The 12,948-nt window shown below is 45.1% G+C and overlaps 1 protein-coding gene and 1 long non-coding RNA gene across 6 annotated transcripts in view; both read right to left on the reverse strand.

The window, feature by feature from the left end:
• The window catches only part of LOC128749753 (uncharacterized), a 48,460-nt gene extending 48,145 nt beyond the window's left edge, over positions 1-315 (reverse strand). Inside the window, exon 1 of one of the 2 annotated variants that reach the window (XR_008412986.1) lies at positions 191-315. This is a non-coding gene — a long non-coding RNA (uncharacterized LOC128749753). Of the gene's footprint in view, positions 1-108 lie in introns of both variants that reach the window. The other variant, XR_008412987.1, reaches the window with a different exon arrangement.
• Positions 316-2,697: 2,382 nt separating this feature from the next.
• On the reverse strand, positions 2,698-12,914 carry tasorb (transcription activation suppressor b). 4 transcript variants are annotated; one of them, XM_053848696.1, is made up of 23 exons: positions 12,505-12,914; positions 11,632-11,777; positions 11,443-11,535; positions 11,293-11,365; positions 10,863-10,954; positions 10,646-10,780; positions 10,448-10,572; positions 10,329-10,360; positions 10,113-10,215; positions 9,922-10,025; positions 9,728-9,837; positions 9,407-9,479; positions 9,246-9,320; positions 8,271-9,167; positions 7,320-7,615; positions 7,149-7,245; positions 6,293-7,074; positions 5,949-6,071; positions 5,607-5,766; positions 5,360-5,468; positions 4,531-4,709; positions 4,353-4,460; positions 2,698-4,256 (listed from the first exon to the last, which is right to left on the reverse strand). In XM_053848696.1, the coding sequence occupies exons 1-23, from the start codon at positions 12,794-12,796 to the stop codon at positions 3,163-3,165; spliced, it is 5,298 nt and encodes a 1,765-aa protein (XP_053704671.1). In that variant the 5' UTR covers positions 12,797-12,914; the 3' UTR covers positions 2,698-3,162. The 4 variants fall into 4 exon arrangements, with proteins under 4 accessions (XP_053704671.1, XP_053704670.1, XP_053704669.1 ...); XM_053848695.1 differs by having other exon boundaries at positions 2,698-4,259; XM_053848694.1 differs by having other exon boundaries at positions 4,326-4,460.
• Between the last annotated feature and the right edge of the window lie 34 nt (positions 12,915-12,948).

A 12,948-nucleotide genomic window follows, 5' to 3' on the forward strand; every position in this document is an offset into this window, starting at 1 on the left:
TGAGCTCAATCTCATTCATACAAATCCATGAAAACATAAATTACGGTCGCGATAAAAAAAATAACTATGTTGGTGTTAACAGGAAGTGCTTAAGTTTTAAGTCTCTACCTTCAACACAATGATACCTATGATGTTTTTCGACATAGAAGTAGTTTCAGCTGAGATTCTCGTTGGAAAAAGCCGTACTCACAAAGACAATCTTGGACCCTCACAACAAAATTTCAAAAAAATAAACGGGCAGCTCTTTTAAATAATAGCTTGTAGTTAAACTGCAACACCTCGTTGTTGTTCAACGTTGTGTCACAGTTTCTTTTTCTTTTGGTTAAATTTAGCATTGTCGGCACCCCGGCGCCCCCTATTGATACGGTTCATGAATTGCAAGGCGATTATACATTATGTGTGTGTGTGTGCATATATATGTATATATATATATATATATATATATATATATATATATATATATATATATAGTGGTACCTCGGTTCTCGACCACAATCCGTTCCAGACGGCCGTTCGAGAAGCGATTTGTTCAAAATTGGAATTGATTTTTCCCATTACAATTAATGGAAAAAGAAATAATGCGTTCCAAGCCTCAAAATAGTCTTTTGTAGGAGTGAATGTAGAGTGTCTGCTGCAGGTGCGCTATTCGTCTATGTGTGTGGCCGCTGCATGTGGGAGGGGTTGCTGAGTGAGTGACGTCTCTCCAGAAGTGAAGAGGTGCCCGGTGCGTGTCCAGCTCTGAATGTGCGCTTCTGTACAATTTAGCTGTGACAAAGTCATAAACCAAGTAACGCTCTGTCCGAGACTCGCCTCATCCCTGTCCCAGTTCCAGCCGACAACAGGACATCAAAACCCTGGAGTGCGCACTCCAGCCGGAGACAGGAAAGATTTTACACCTCAATATGAAGAAAAAACAGCCAGTAAATGTAGCTAACGGGACACGTCTGCATACAAAGGCTGCGTTATACACAATAACAAAGCGCGTCGTGGGGCAGCTGATCGGGCCGCGCACGTTATATTTTTTCCGGCTTTTTTCCGGGGCGTTCGAGTTCTGGATTTTCGCTTGAAATCCGAAACAAAAAAATCTCAACATTTTTTTTCCAATTCCGAGACGTTCACAAACCAAGGCACCACTATTATATATATATATATATATATATATATATATATATAGTGGTGCCTCATATTTCACCATCACATTTCTTGACCATATATATATATATATATATATATTGTCCCAGTTGTTTAATGAAATAACCTGGTCCAAAAAAGCCACAATAATGAGCCCTTCAGGAATTAATTATGAGATGGCCACAAGATTGAAAACACCTACGTTTGAATTCCGGGACGTGTGTGATGCCCACGTGGTGAGTAAAAGTGCTTCCCAGCTCCAGATCTCTCCCTCGCTCCTTCATTCCACAGACACATGGCACATGTGAGAAGACCTCTACATCTCACTTAAGGTCACTTTAAACAGACGTTCAAACTCACACACTTGTTTCAATCGCACATCGGCCCATGACTCCCTTTCAATTTGGGACTGATGTCGCAAATCATGTGAAAAATGTGGCCCGCCAGAACGAGACTAATGAGCCGGGAAATAGGAAAAATGGGGAGACGCGTGACAGCTACATCTTCTGAAGTTGTGATCCGAGTTTGGAGGAGGGACTTGAAACTTTGATATACGAGCAGGCTCGGCGCCAGATAATGTGGGTCACATATTAGAGGGGTAAAATGCTACTGAAGTGTAATGTGGAAGCCAAAACATACCGTGCTTTGACTTGAGCCGTTATAAGGAGACGCCAGAGTCGCAGCTGCTGCCAATTCAGGATCGCGAATGAGTCCTGGAGGTCTCCACTAGATGGCGCCAGAAGCCTCGCCAAACCGGAAGAGGACTTCAAAGCTTGAGTGGAGATGCTCCAAGTTGTTTTGAGTCTGAACCCCAAACACTTCTGAGCCACCTCCGGGGCTCCTGAGGGGACTGCAACTCAATTAAATCAGCATTCCCCCGAAATCAATCTGGATTCATTATTCATGCTTTGCTTTTAAAGGAGGGGAAAAAACAAATGTGTGATTCAGCCTCCTTCGACTCGTACCATGAAAGATGGCGTACAAACCTGTTTTGCCTTTGAGAAACATTAGGCCTGAATTTATGGCTCAGATCTGCTTCCCTTTGCTCATCATTTCAGTTAAGGTGTCTCTGGAGCCGCGTTTATTGTCGCTAGTGCGCTGGACCTAAAAGACATCTTTCTTTTGCATTGCTATTCTTGTCGAATTGTATCTGTTCTGTTTCATATTCCTAATAATTTTGAATTTCACCATCAAATTTCTTGACCTTATACCCTTGTAAAAATGATAGTATATCTAATTACAATGAGATTACCCTCCTTAAATAGATTTGAATTTAAGAGATGGACAACAAATCTTTAATATTTCCATATTACAAGTTGTGTTTCTCCAGGAGGCTTTCTTCAGACGTTTGTCGTCCGACTGCATTCATGCTTTATTTCCTTCCTGTAAAACTGGAGTTGGGCTCTGGAGATTTCAACGTTAACCCATTTTCTCATTGAAGGAAAACAGCGCCCCCTCGGGTCTCCTCGCCTGTACTGACAAAAAGTAGTCGCCAGTTGGGCGTATTTAGAGCGCCACCTCCCGACACAGTTATGACTCACAGAGCACAGTCTGTTATGAATACAATAACATCTTTAATGTTTGCTTGACACCGTCATCAAACCCTGTCACACAAACAATATTTGAAATGTTTTATTTTCATAGAACTTTTTTTAAACAACCAAATATGGTCAAATAAAAAAAAGAAAACCCAACTGCAACAGTGAAATTCATTCATGATTTTTTTTCCTTAAAAAAATATCACCCATCCCCTACCCCCTTGTTCAATAACCGCTTTGAAAACAGGACAAACTTAGATGGTGGATGGTTTTGGATAGGCTGGAAGGCCGTTGGCTTGCCGGGCAAATATAAATATAGTGGTTCGATCAGGGTCTTAAAGGACAGAGAGTGCACTTACACTCGGCACAGCCCGAATCAGGTTTCGCAAATGTAAAAAAAAAAAAAGGGATCCTAAATTAGGAATTCAAATTATTTATGACAGTATTTATTTATATACATTCAACCAGCCAATGCTTTCTGGTCCATGATTGTCTAGTCTGGAGCATAATTGTGTGAATAGTTGTAGTCTGAATAGTAGCCCTGCCCACCCCTTCCTCCTTGGTAGCCCCAAGCGTTGGGTCCCCCAGTCCTGACTATCCTGTCATGTCCGCGTCCTGGCCGAGGCCAGGGTCTCACAGGTGGGGGTCCTCTCTGTTGGTAGCCCCGAAAAGAACCATGCGGTGGTCCATGATTCATTTGTCCATAACCCACCCCACACATTAGTGGAGGGGGAGGTAACAGAGGTCTGGTAGAGCCCCCTCTGCTGGGTACCGCAGGATGGGAATTCACCTGAGTCCTGACAACCGGTCCAGTAGCAGCGCTGCTCCCGACGGCTTCCCCACTGTTAGGAAGTCCACTAGAGTCTATTGTGTTTGAGGGGCCAGCCAACAAGTTGCTTGAAGGTACTAGCCCTGCAGTACCCCACATGGCATCTCCAGGTCCACATGGAGTTGAGTCCACTTGTGTCTTTGCACTAGAATCCACACCGGTCAAGCAGTTTGACTGGTCAGTGTTTGAAGAGGTCCCGGCAACACTTGTAACTTCTGAGCTGTACGTGTGCCCCATTAGCAGGATATGGGGCGGCGGCGGTGGGGGCTTCACTTCCAGAGGGAGGGTACAAGGGATGGGGAGAACTTGCGTGGTGACGGGTGGGGACGGTGCGGCTGCGGTGGTGGTTGTGGTGGTGGCGGGGCGGCTCTCTTGATCCTGGGTGCTGCTGCTGCACGGTGAGCCTGGGTAGGCTGGGGAGGCGGTGTAGCTGGATGAGCCAGTAAAGGACATCCAAGACCCCGAAGGACAGAGGAAGCTCTGGTGCGGGTTCACGTGAAAACCCCCCGGAGACATGCTGCCAAGGTCTGAAGATCCGATCTGGTTGGAGGCCTTGAAGTTTGAGATGGCACTCTTGAGTGTGCTGTAGTCCGTGGTGGCCTCGGGAGTCCTCTGCAGTTCCATGGGGGCGGGGTGCGAGTCTTCGGGGGGTGGCTGTGAAAGCTTTTTGTCGTCAGGAACCTTGTCCAACGCCGTGGGCGCCTCACCGTCATCAGAGTCTAATGACATGTCCTCCTCTCCTACACACTCGTCGTTCACTACTAGGAGAGAAGAGGGCCGTTGAAAAACATCCAAGGATAAATAAATGAGACAATACTAATACTAACCAGTAGAGGGCGGCGTGGGAAGCTCACTTTGACTGATGGATCCGATCAGGCTATGGAAACCGGTCAGGATGTCATCGATGCTGGCAATTACGATTCCATTTCGAGAGTACTGAAGGAACATCTCAAATGGTCTCTCTGAGAAGAGCGTAACAACAGCGTCCCAAATCCAATAAGCATCAAAATAAAGTTCTATATACTGACTGACCTGTGAGGAAAATGAGGTGGCGCTGCTGCGTGTGCTGAGCTTGGAGCTTGATCAGGCACTCCAGATCCGGAGCCTGCCTCGAGGGTGTGTCGCACTCGTGATAAGGAAGGAACTCCACGAGATGTTTCTTCTGATACGTGGTCAGAAGGTTGAGCAGACCCATGGCATTGCTGTTCAGCCTATGTGGTAAGAATCACAAAGTGGATTAGCATATATTCAGCTGCATCCCTAACATACTTTTGGACAGCAGAACTGAAGCTGCAGAAGGCTAAGAGAAGAAAAACAACTTGGCATTTTAGAGAACTGTCCAGCTGAGATTTTAAAATGTGCTGTGGCAAAGAAAGCGTTTAATTAGGAGTACAAAACGGTGATTCATCTTCACGTAGGCAGAAAAGCATAAAGATGACAGAGGGAAAATATTCACGCCACACTATACTGCACTGCCAAAATTTACTTGTGCACAGTCAGCGTTTACATGTCATTTTCCTTCAGAACTGAAGCTTTACATTTCCGATGGGAGTGAATTAAAAGCAGAAAATGATTGTTGATGTTACATGTATAAAACCAACCATGCATTTCATCAAATACCACAAACAGAAGCCCACAAAAGTTTAGTTTACCCGTTATATGAGGGTTTCAGTGTCCTGGATTTACATCGCAAATAAATGCGAAAAAATATATTGTTGAATTCAAATGTTTTATGGTGCTCTTTCTGGAGCCATTCATCTACTGAATGGGTGCAAGATATCACAACCAGGATTCGTTATAATGTAACGTTATGAACAAGCTGTGCTTTTGTCCTCCATTTATTTTCAATGTAAATTCTCACCTTGCGAGTTCTTTGAGTTTCTTCTGGGATTTACAGTGTACCTTCCACTGCCACGGATGTTCGGGTGTACTCTGCTCCTCCAAGAACTTCAGCAGACTCTGCAGGTGTTCTGAAGAAGAAGCAATGCGAAATTAGGGGTTTAAAAGGTTTTAAGAGGTTCTCAACAGGCTATCAGCTCTGTTTAAAAGTCAGGGAAATCGGACGAAAAGAACAGCAAACAGGTGCTTCCTGTGGCATCAAGACTCACCTTGTGTGATGAGGTCAGGATTGAGGAGGAACTCGTCCGACACGATGAAGCCGCCGCTGACAAACAACTCATTGTACGTGTGGTTCTTCACGTCATCCAGCGAGTCCACGCCGGCAAAACTGACGGCAGGCAGCTTCTTCAAAGACACCAACGCCGGGATCTGAAACACAAGTCGATCCCATTTCAATTCACATTTTACACTGATAGACATGAACGCAATTAGTTCCAATTGCTTCATAATTACGCTGCACCCAACGTGGGATAAAGCCTAGGAGAATAAAGATGATAAAAGGAAACAGTGGGGAAGGAAGCTGCGAGAAGACTGACAGAGAGTAATCTTACCTTGTGCACATGTGCAGCTATGTCCTCATTTTGGATGATGATAAGCAGTTTATCTAAACTGCCACTGTTTTCCAGAAAGGTCTGTGGGCTGCACTCACTGTTGCCAAGACTCTTCAAGTACTCCTTTTTTGACAGGCAGAAGAAAGGATTATGTAAGACATTTTAGTCCCTTTTTTTCCTCACTGAACAACTCCACATGCATTAAGTTCTTGTAAAGGAACAGATTGTGTCACTCAACAGATGCATTATTAATTGAGATATTACGATAACAAATCATTCGGTGATTGATTCTGTATAAATGGATCCTTCCCTTATTTAAAGCCAGGTTTGAATGGGAATCCCACCTTGATCTCCCGGAAGATGCTCCTTTCGTCAGCCTCTTCTCCAGAGTAGATGAAGAATTTGACCGTGTTCTTGGTGACGTCCTTGAAGATCTCCACCAGACTGCTGAAAACCTCGGGCTTCAGCTGACTGATGAGACTGTTTGATAGAAGACCGGGAGCATGATCCGGATTATGAGAGCCGTTCTCTGGGGACGCTGAGGTGGTGAGAGAAGGCGAGTATACTTCTTTCACCGTTTCCAACGGTGTGTCATCAGTCTTTCTTACTAGCTGACCAGTAGTTTGGGGTGTGACTTGCTCCTCCTTAGTTTTGATGGCCTGGCCAGAGGACGGGGGTGTTACAGGATTTAATGCCGATGATGAGAGAACTACAGGTGAAGAGACTTGTATCAACTTGTCCATTCTGTCACACAGTTCCTTGACGTGCCCCTGGAGAGGGACTGGAGTGACGTAAGGGACGATAAAGTTTGAGAAGTAACTGTTGGGCTGCCAGGAGTGGTGTCTGGGCAACCGCGGAGGTAGCTGAGAATTGTAGGGCATTCGGTGACTGTGCAGGATTTTCCGAACATCTGAAGTCATGCTGCGGATTTCCTGGTTTATTATGGTGTCCAAGCTGATGGTTGGCCTGGAGGGAGTCTCCTCCATGACGGGGAAAATTGCCTGTGCAGCGGGAGCTCTTTCTTCGCTGAGTGCAAGGTTCTTTGGCTCTGGCGCACTTACGGATTGAGCCACTGTCACGCTGTCAGACACGCGCTGTGGCTTCTCGTCGAGAGGCTGCGGGTGTTCTAAAACAGTTAAGAAAGCTGGTTAAAGTGTGTTAAAGTATGTTCAATCCGTCGCTTTGTCCTTATAAACGTACCTTCTTTTGTGACCCATATTGTGTTATTTGAGGTGTCAGTTCTGTTTGGAGGTGTGTCGGCAGTGAACGGACTTCCAGGACTACAGTCCATGTCCTCCTGGACAAAGACAGAGACTGTCATTATTATAAGGAAACGAAACACAGCAAACCGCCTAAAATCAACAATCAAACCTGAGTGTAGTTTGCTTGCGAAGGTGGCTCATTCTGTTGATCAGCTTCAGACTGCTTGGGCTCTACTCTTTCTTGAGACGTTTCCCCGAGATTCTGCTGAGCTCGAGCTGCTCCCTGATTCATGGCTTTGGTGAGGGTTGATATTAGAACGTTCCAAAGGCGCTGGGTATCATTTTCAGTGGAGGAAGAGCTGTTCCCACAGTTCCTTAAATCTGTGTCGTAGATGCCCATGCTCTCCATCACTGCGGTTAGATTGTCACTCTGCCCACCTTCCTCTTGGATCCCGTCCCGTGCATCTGTGAGGTGCAAAAGCAAAAACAATGTGTGGGCAAATGCACACTCGTCAGGCAAGTTAAAGACAAAAATTAAATAAACAAGACACTGCACAGTATTATAATCTGCAAAAACACCAATTGGTCAGTGTTACAGTACATACAGTCAGTGTTTTCACACACGGTTTACCTCCTTCCTTACCTAAAGCTATAAAAAATGATTAATATGCTGCGGATGGCATGAATGAAAACTTTACCCCGGCTGCTTTAGATCTGACTGAAAATCTTACTTTGAAATACAGGGTAAAAAATAAAATATAAATACCTGAACATCATCGTATTATAAACATTACTAAGGTTCCCTGGAATATTTTGCACAAGAAGCCGCCATACCTACCATTCTGAATTGCTTTTCAATAAAACGACATATCCCTAACATATATTTCTTACTCATAACCAACATATGATACTGCAGCTTGTTGGGTAACATTGAAGGTCACTACTGCAAGGAAGGACTTCCACAGCCTAAATATTTTAGAGGTCTGCAATGGTCTGATCCCAGTGCAGTGACACCCCAGACAAATCTCAGAAATTCAGTGGAAGAGTGGAGACCAGAAGTCAATGGAGTTGACTGGACCAAACTAGTTGAGTATGGGCAAAGTGATGCAGGCCTCCTCACCTCTACTGGATTCACCATTTCTCAGTGGCTCAGTGCGTTGGTGCTTGTTCACGACTCCACTTTCGTTTCCCTCAAACTTTCTCTTCACACTGCTGCTTTCCCAGGTTCCGTCTTCCACCCTTTCACTGCTGGGTTCCTTCACCAGCGCTTTCTTTCGAGACTGAATCAGTTTCAGTAACTGGCTTACTTTGTCCTTATCGTACTCGTTCTGCGATAACAGACACTTCTGGGACTGAGACTGGTAGTCGACCAGGGGCTTCTGCTGCGGTTGGGCTCCGTTTGACTGAGCTTGACTTTGCTTCTGGCTGCTGCTCTCGACTGGTGGCTTCTCTTGAGATAACCGTTCCGGGCCTCTCTCAGCCCGGTCCGAGCTCCTGTCGGAGCCCCCCCAATCGGAGACGGGACTATATTCTACCGGTGCTTGGGCTGCAGGTAGAAGAGGAGCCGGGGCAGGGACTGGGACTGGGGCCTCTGCAGGTGCCGGGGAAGGGATAGGGACTGGGACTGGTGTTGGTGGAGGGGCAGGTGCAGGAGTCCTCAACCGTTCAACAACCTCCTTCATTTTGTCAACATTTAAAGTGTAGTTGGCAGGATTGTGCACATAAGTTCGCAGAATGGATTCCATGTTATATTTGGGCTTGGGTCCAAGATTCAAGTTGGCTCGATCGTCTGCATTGTTTTTGTAATGGGGCAAAATGAACGGTCGCAATGTTCCTGAGTCAATGCGAGTTAAATAGTCAGTAGCCTGGCGCTCCACTCCAGCGCCAACGTCCTTGCTTGGATTGGATCTTAACTTGAAAAAGGCATAATGCAGAGCAGGGACGAGGGGTTGCATGGAGGAGAAGTTAACCGGCTGCTGCTCCACTCTCCGGTCACCTTGTTCCAGTCGTCTGGAAGCTGAGAGGAGAAGAAATCGCAGTCATTATCACTCCAGATGAAAATGTTAAAAAAAAAAAACGGACACTCAGGACTTACAGTGGTTGATGACCATTCTCGACTCCTGAAAAATGAAGAGCGCTTGAAGGTGCTTCTCAGGCCGCCCCCTCCACTCTGTAGGACAAGGAAATAATTACGATGGTTCCCTGATGGTGAGGTGAACTGAGACATGAGGGAAATAAACAGGGTTTTCCTGGTACCTTTGGACTCAGACATCTGACTTGAAGAGAGTATGAAGAGGAATCCGCGATCAAATAATGTTTTCACCAGCACCTGAATATAGATGAGGGCAATGCAAACAGAGGTGTTACTTGCAATATGATTACACACACCACACTCCACATGACACAAATAATAACAGGTTAATCTATTCACGATAAAAGTAGTGGAATGTGTTTTAAAGCCCACATCACAAAAGCTATTACACACAAAATGTAATGTAGGAATCGTATGTGTTAAACGTGATTTGGAATATGTGACTGACAGCACTATATAAGGGCAGATGAACGTGTGTGACTCACCATTCTGTCCCGCTCCAACTTGTTAATGAGTGCTGCTATTGTGCCACTCGTGGGTTTGCCTTTCCCCTCGACTATATCAAAAAGGCTGCAGGACATCCCGTACTTCATCACTGCTTCAACAAAGAATGAGAGTTATTGACGAGTCAAAATGAATGCACACTAAGCATTATGATATTCCAGGGTGCTTTCCTGACCTTCTCTTGATCCCATGTAGGTGTTTGATGAGAAGAGGATGGAAGGAATCTTTCTCTTCACCTGATCCAGCTGCATCCCTCGTTCAAACTCCAACTTCTCAGGCCTGGTGAAAGAGAGACCATCATACTTGGTCATAGAAAATAAAAATAAAAAAATAACTATTATGATGCTAAAACATTCAACAACTCACAACTTGAAAGGCAGGTAAGGTCGGGAGGAGGATCGTAAACAGATTGGAAACAAGTCCTGGCCTTTGTTTACAAGTGGACCGCTCCACACGTTGTAACTCTTCCCTGCAATGACATCAAGTATGCTGGTGAGACTGAATCACAAGTAGAATTCTGCAAGAATGTGAAAAATGAAATGTAATTGATTCAAAAGGTTAGCCAACATTAGACATGTTTACCTTTCCCTCCTGCAGAAGAAACTGTGTTAAACCTGTTAAGCAAGGAAAAATGGAGTTTCAAAAAACAATTCTTTTAGTTAAATAGTGTAAACTGTCAGGAGCAGAAAGGAAGTCAGGACCTGTATGAGGATAAGGACGATGTCGCCGAGTCTTTGCCCTTGTAATGAAAGGAGAGGACAGCATAGGGACAAAGGTGCCGAGGCCTTGCTTTGATCTCGTCGAAGGCAAACTCAAAAAAATATTGCTGTGATTGGGAAAACAATGTGTTAAATGTGTTATGATGAGAGGTTTGCAGTTACGAGGAAAAAAAAGCTTACCTGTGTGAGCTCAAAAGCCCGATAGGACAGCAGGGACGTGACCCTATTGGCACTTTTGGAGATATGACAGTCAAATTTGGGTGTGGGTTCTTTTGCATTCTTAGGCATGTTCTCGTGGATGTGCTTTATCTTTCCCTGAGAGGAAAAAAACAAAACAACTTCACAAATCAACTCAAAAACCACCTGCTTTTTTTTTAAAAGGACAAATGATTCCTACCCTCATAACTTTAAAAACAATCATATCTCCAGACGACCCCACTTCAAAAGGATTGATTTGTAATAAATCAGAGAACTTTGAGAGATAGACTCCTGGAAAGAAAAGAGAAAAGCACTTAGAGGACATCACAATGGATAAAATGGACAAATTCAAAGATCATTTCATGTCAAAATTAAATGAAAATCACTATTAAATTGGAGGACATCTCGACAGATACACGGACATCCATCTTGTGAATGAGAGTTACACATCCAGTACTGACAAACCTAGAAGACAGCTGCTAAAATTAGGTCTATTTTGGGCAGCCGTGTTGCTAAAAATACTTTTATTTGGTAATATTTGCTGTTGAGGCTTGTTATGTGACACTGCTACACAGGTCCTAAAATAAAGTGAACAAATTCCAAAAGGTAAAAAGAACCCAGACTCTTACCCACTGACGGGTTTCCCACTGTCATTATCCTGGAGTGCCCAACCGACAAACCCTTCTCGCAGATCCACTGGAGCTAAATGCAGAAGATAAAAGTTAGAAAGCGCTCAAACAGAACATGGCTCTAATGAGTCAACTTTGCAGCACACAAACTTTAGATTTGTCTGGATAGAGGAAGCAGTACGACTCAGCCAGTTCTTGATCAGTCCGCCCTTCTTGCTTCATCTCTCGCCGCTTTTCAATGAACTGGAGAAAACAGACAGTGGGTAAGAATCTCACAATAACAATCGCCAATTATAGATGGTACAGCTAACATGAGGCATTGGAAAACACATCACAAACCTCTTTCTCCAGGAGCTCATTGTAAATGAGTCTGGCTTTAGAATATGAGAAGGTTCCTCGGGACGACGAATCCAAGTAAAATGAAGAAACAATCTTCACTAAGTCATCAAACTCCCGACTGTCAGGTGGCAGAAACTGGTACAGGCCTGCGGACAGACAAACATTGTGTATAAGCTTATGTATTGTCGCACACCAGCGCTATCTAGTTGAGGGATTGACCTGCTTTGAACTGGAAAAATAACCAAGAAACAGGAGGACTTGGGCAGTAATTCAACTCACGGATACACACACAGGTTGTACACTTTGATCTGTAAATCAGTCCAGGCGTGATTTGATAGTTTAAAAAAAGAGTTAAATGATGGCAGCAGGAGACTTCAATGTTAGAAGGGTCACCAGTAGGAATGAGGGGTTCAAAGGGCTCACACTTGTGTGAATTATTTTGATGCATAACCGTGTCCTTCATTGAGGTAAGTTACATTAACAGTGTGATCAGACGATGCGTCAGAACGCATGTGACTACTACCAGCAACGGTGTGTTTGAAGCACACTGATATTACTGGATTACTGTTACATAAATATGAGCAGGTTGACAGTGTGGGCTTTCTTGTTGCACTGTCAATAGTGTCCACTACCAGAAGATCAGCGGAGCAAGTTGCACTGAGTTGGTCACTGACAAGTAGCTAATGCTAACCCTGCAGGACCCCGGCGTTTCACTCACACCCAGCTGCCATAACAGTAAACAAACGTTTAAAATGGAATCGAATTGCCAAGTTAACCACACGAGCGTAAAGTTAACTAGCTAGTCGGATAAGAACCCCAGAAATGGTGAAGACAGGACATGCTCCCTTCAAAATAGTAGCGACATGGCACCACCTTTCCGTTGTCTAATCTTCCTCGGTATCCGCGGGAGCTCCTCGCTTCGCCGCTGGTTCTGTAAAGGGGAACTGTTGAAGCTCCGGGCGTCCGCCTGGACACTCCTTCGCCGCTCGGAAGCCTCTGTTTCGGGCATTACACCGTCTCCACATCCAGGCTGACCGCCATTTTGGTTGGCTGTGGACGAGGTGGCGGTGGAACTCTTGTGCGATTCACCAGTCTCCCGGTGGATATCGCCCGTCCCGGTGCATTCCTGGTCCCTCTTCCCCGCTACGCTGGGGTTCAGGGCCATTTTCGGACACCGTGCACGTAACACGGGCGGTAATGGTGCGAAGATTGCGGCGCTACTTGACTATCATATGGACACACAGTCCTCTCCTCAGCCAGCCTCCGCCATTGTGAAGATGACGTACATGTTCTTCTCAGTGCAGACGCAGCCGTCAC

This window comes from Synchiropus splendidus, chromosome 18 (assembly GCF_027744825.2).
Source record: "Synchiropus splendidus isolate RoL2022-P1 chromosome 18, RoL_Sspl_1.0, whole genome shotgun sequence".
NCBI classification, from domain to species: domain Eukaryota; kingdom Metazoa; phylum Chordata; class Actinopteri; order Syngnathiformes; family Callionymidae; genus Synchiropus; species Synchiropus splendidus.

What these genes read in the sequence shown, in the direction of transcription:
- tasorb (XM_053848693.1), bottom strand. Translation starts at nt 12,796, where the DNA reads ATGGCCCTGAACCCCAGCGTAGCGGGGAAGAGGGACCAGGAATGCACC. An exon ending in ATGAGCTCCTGGAGAAAGAG is followed by an intron (nt 11,536 to 11,631) that starts GTTTGTGATGTG and finishes TGTTTTCTCCAG; the next exon opens with TTCATTGAAAAGCGGCGAGA. An exon ending in CCTTACCTGCCTTTCAAGTT is followed by an intron (nt 10,026 to 10,112) that starts GTGAGTTGTTGA and finishes CTCTTTCACCAG; the next exon opens with GCCTGAGAAGTTGGAGTTTG.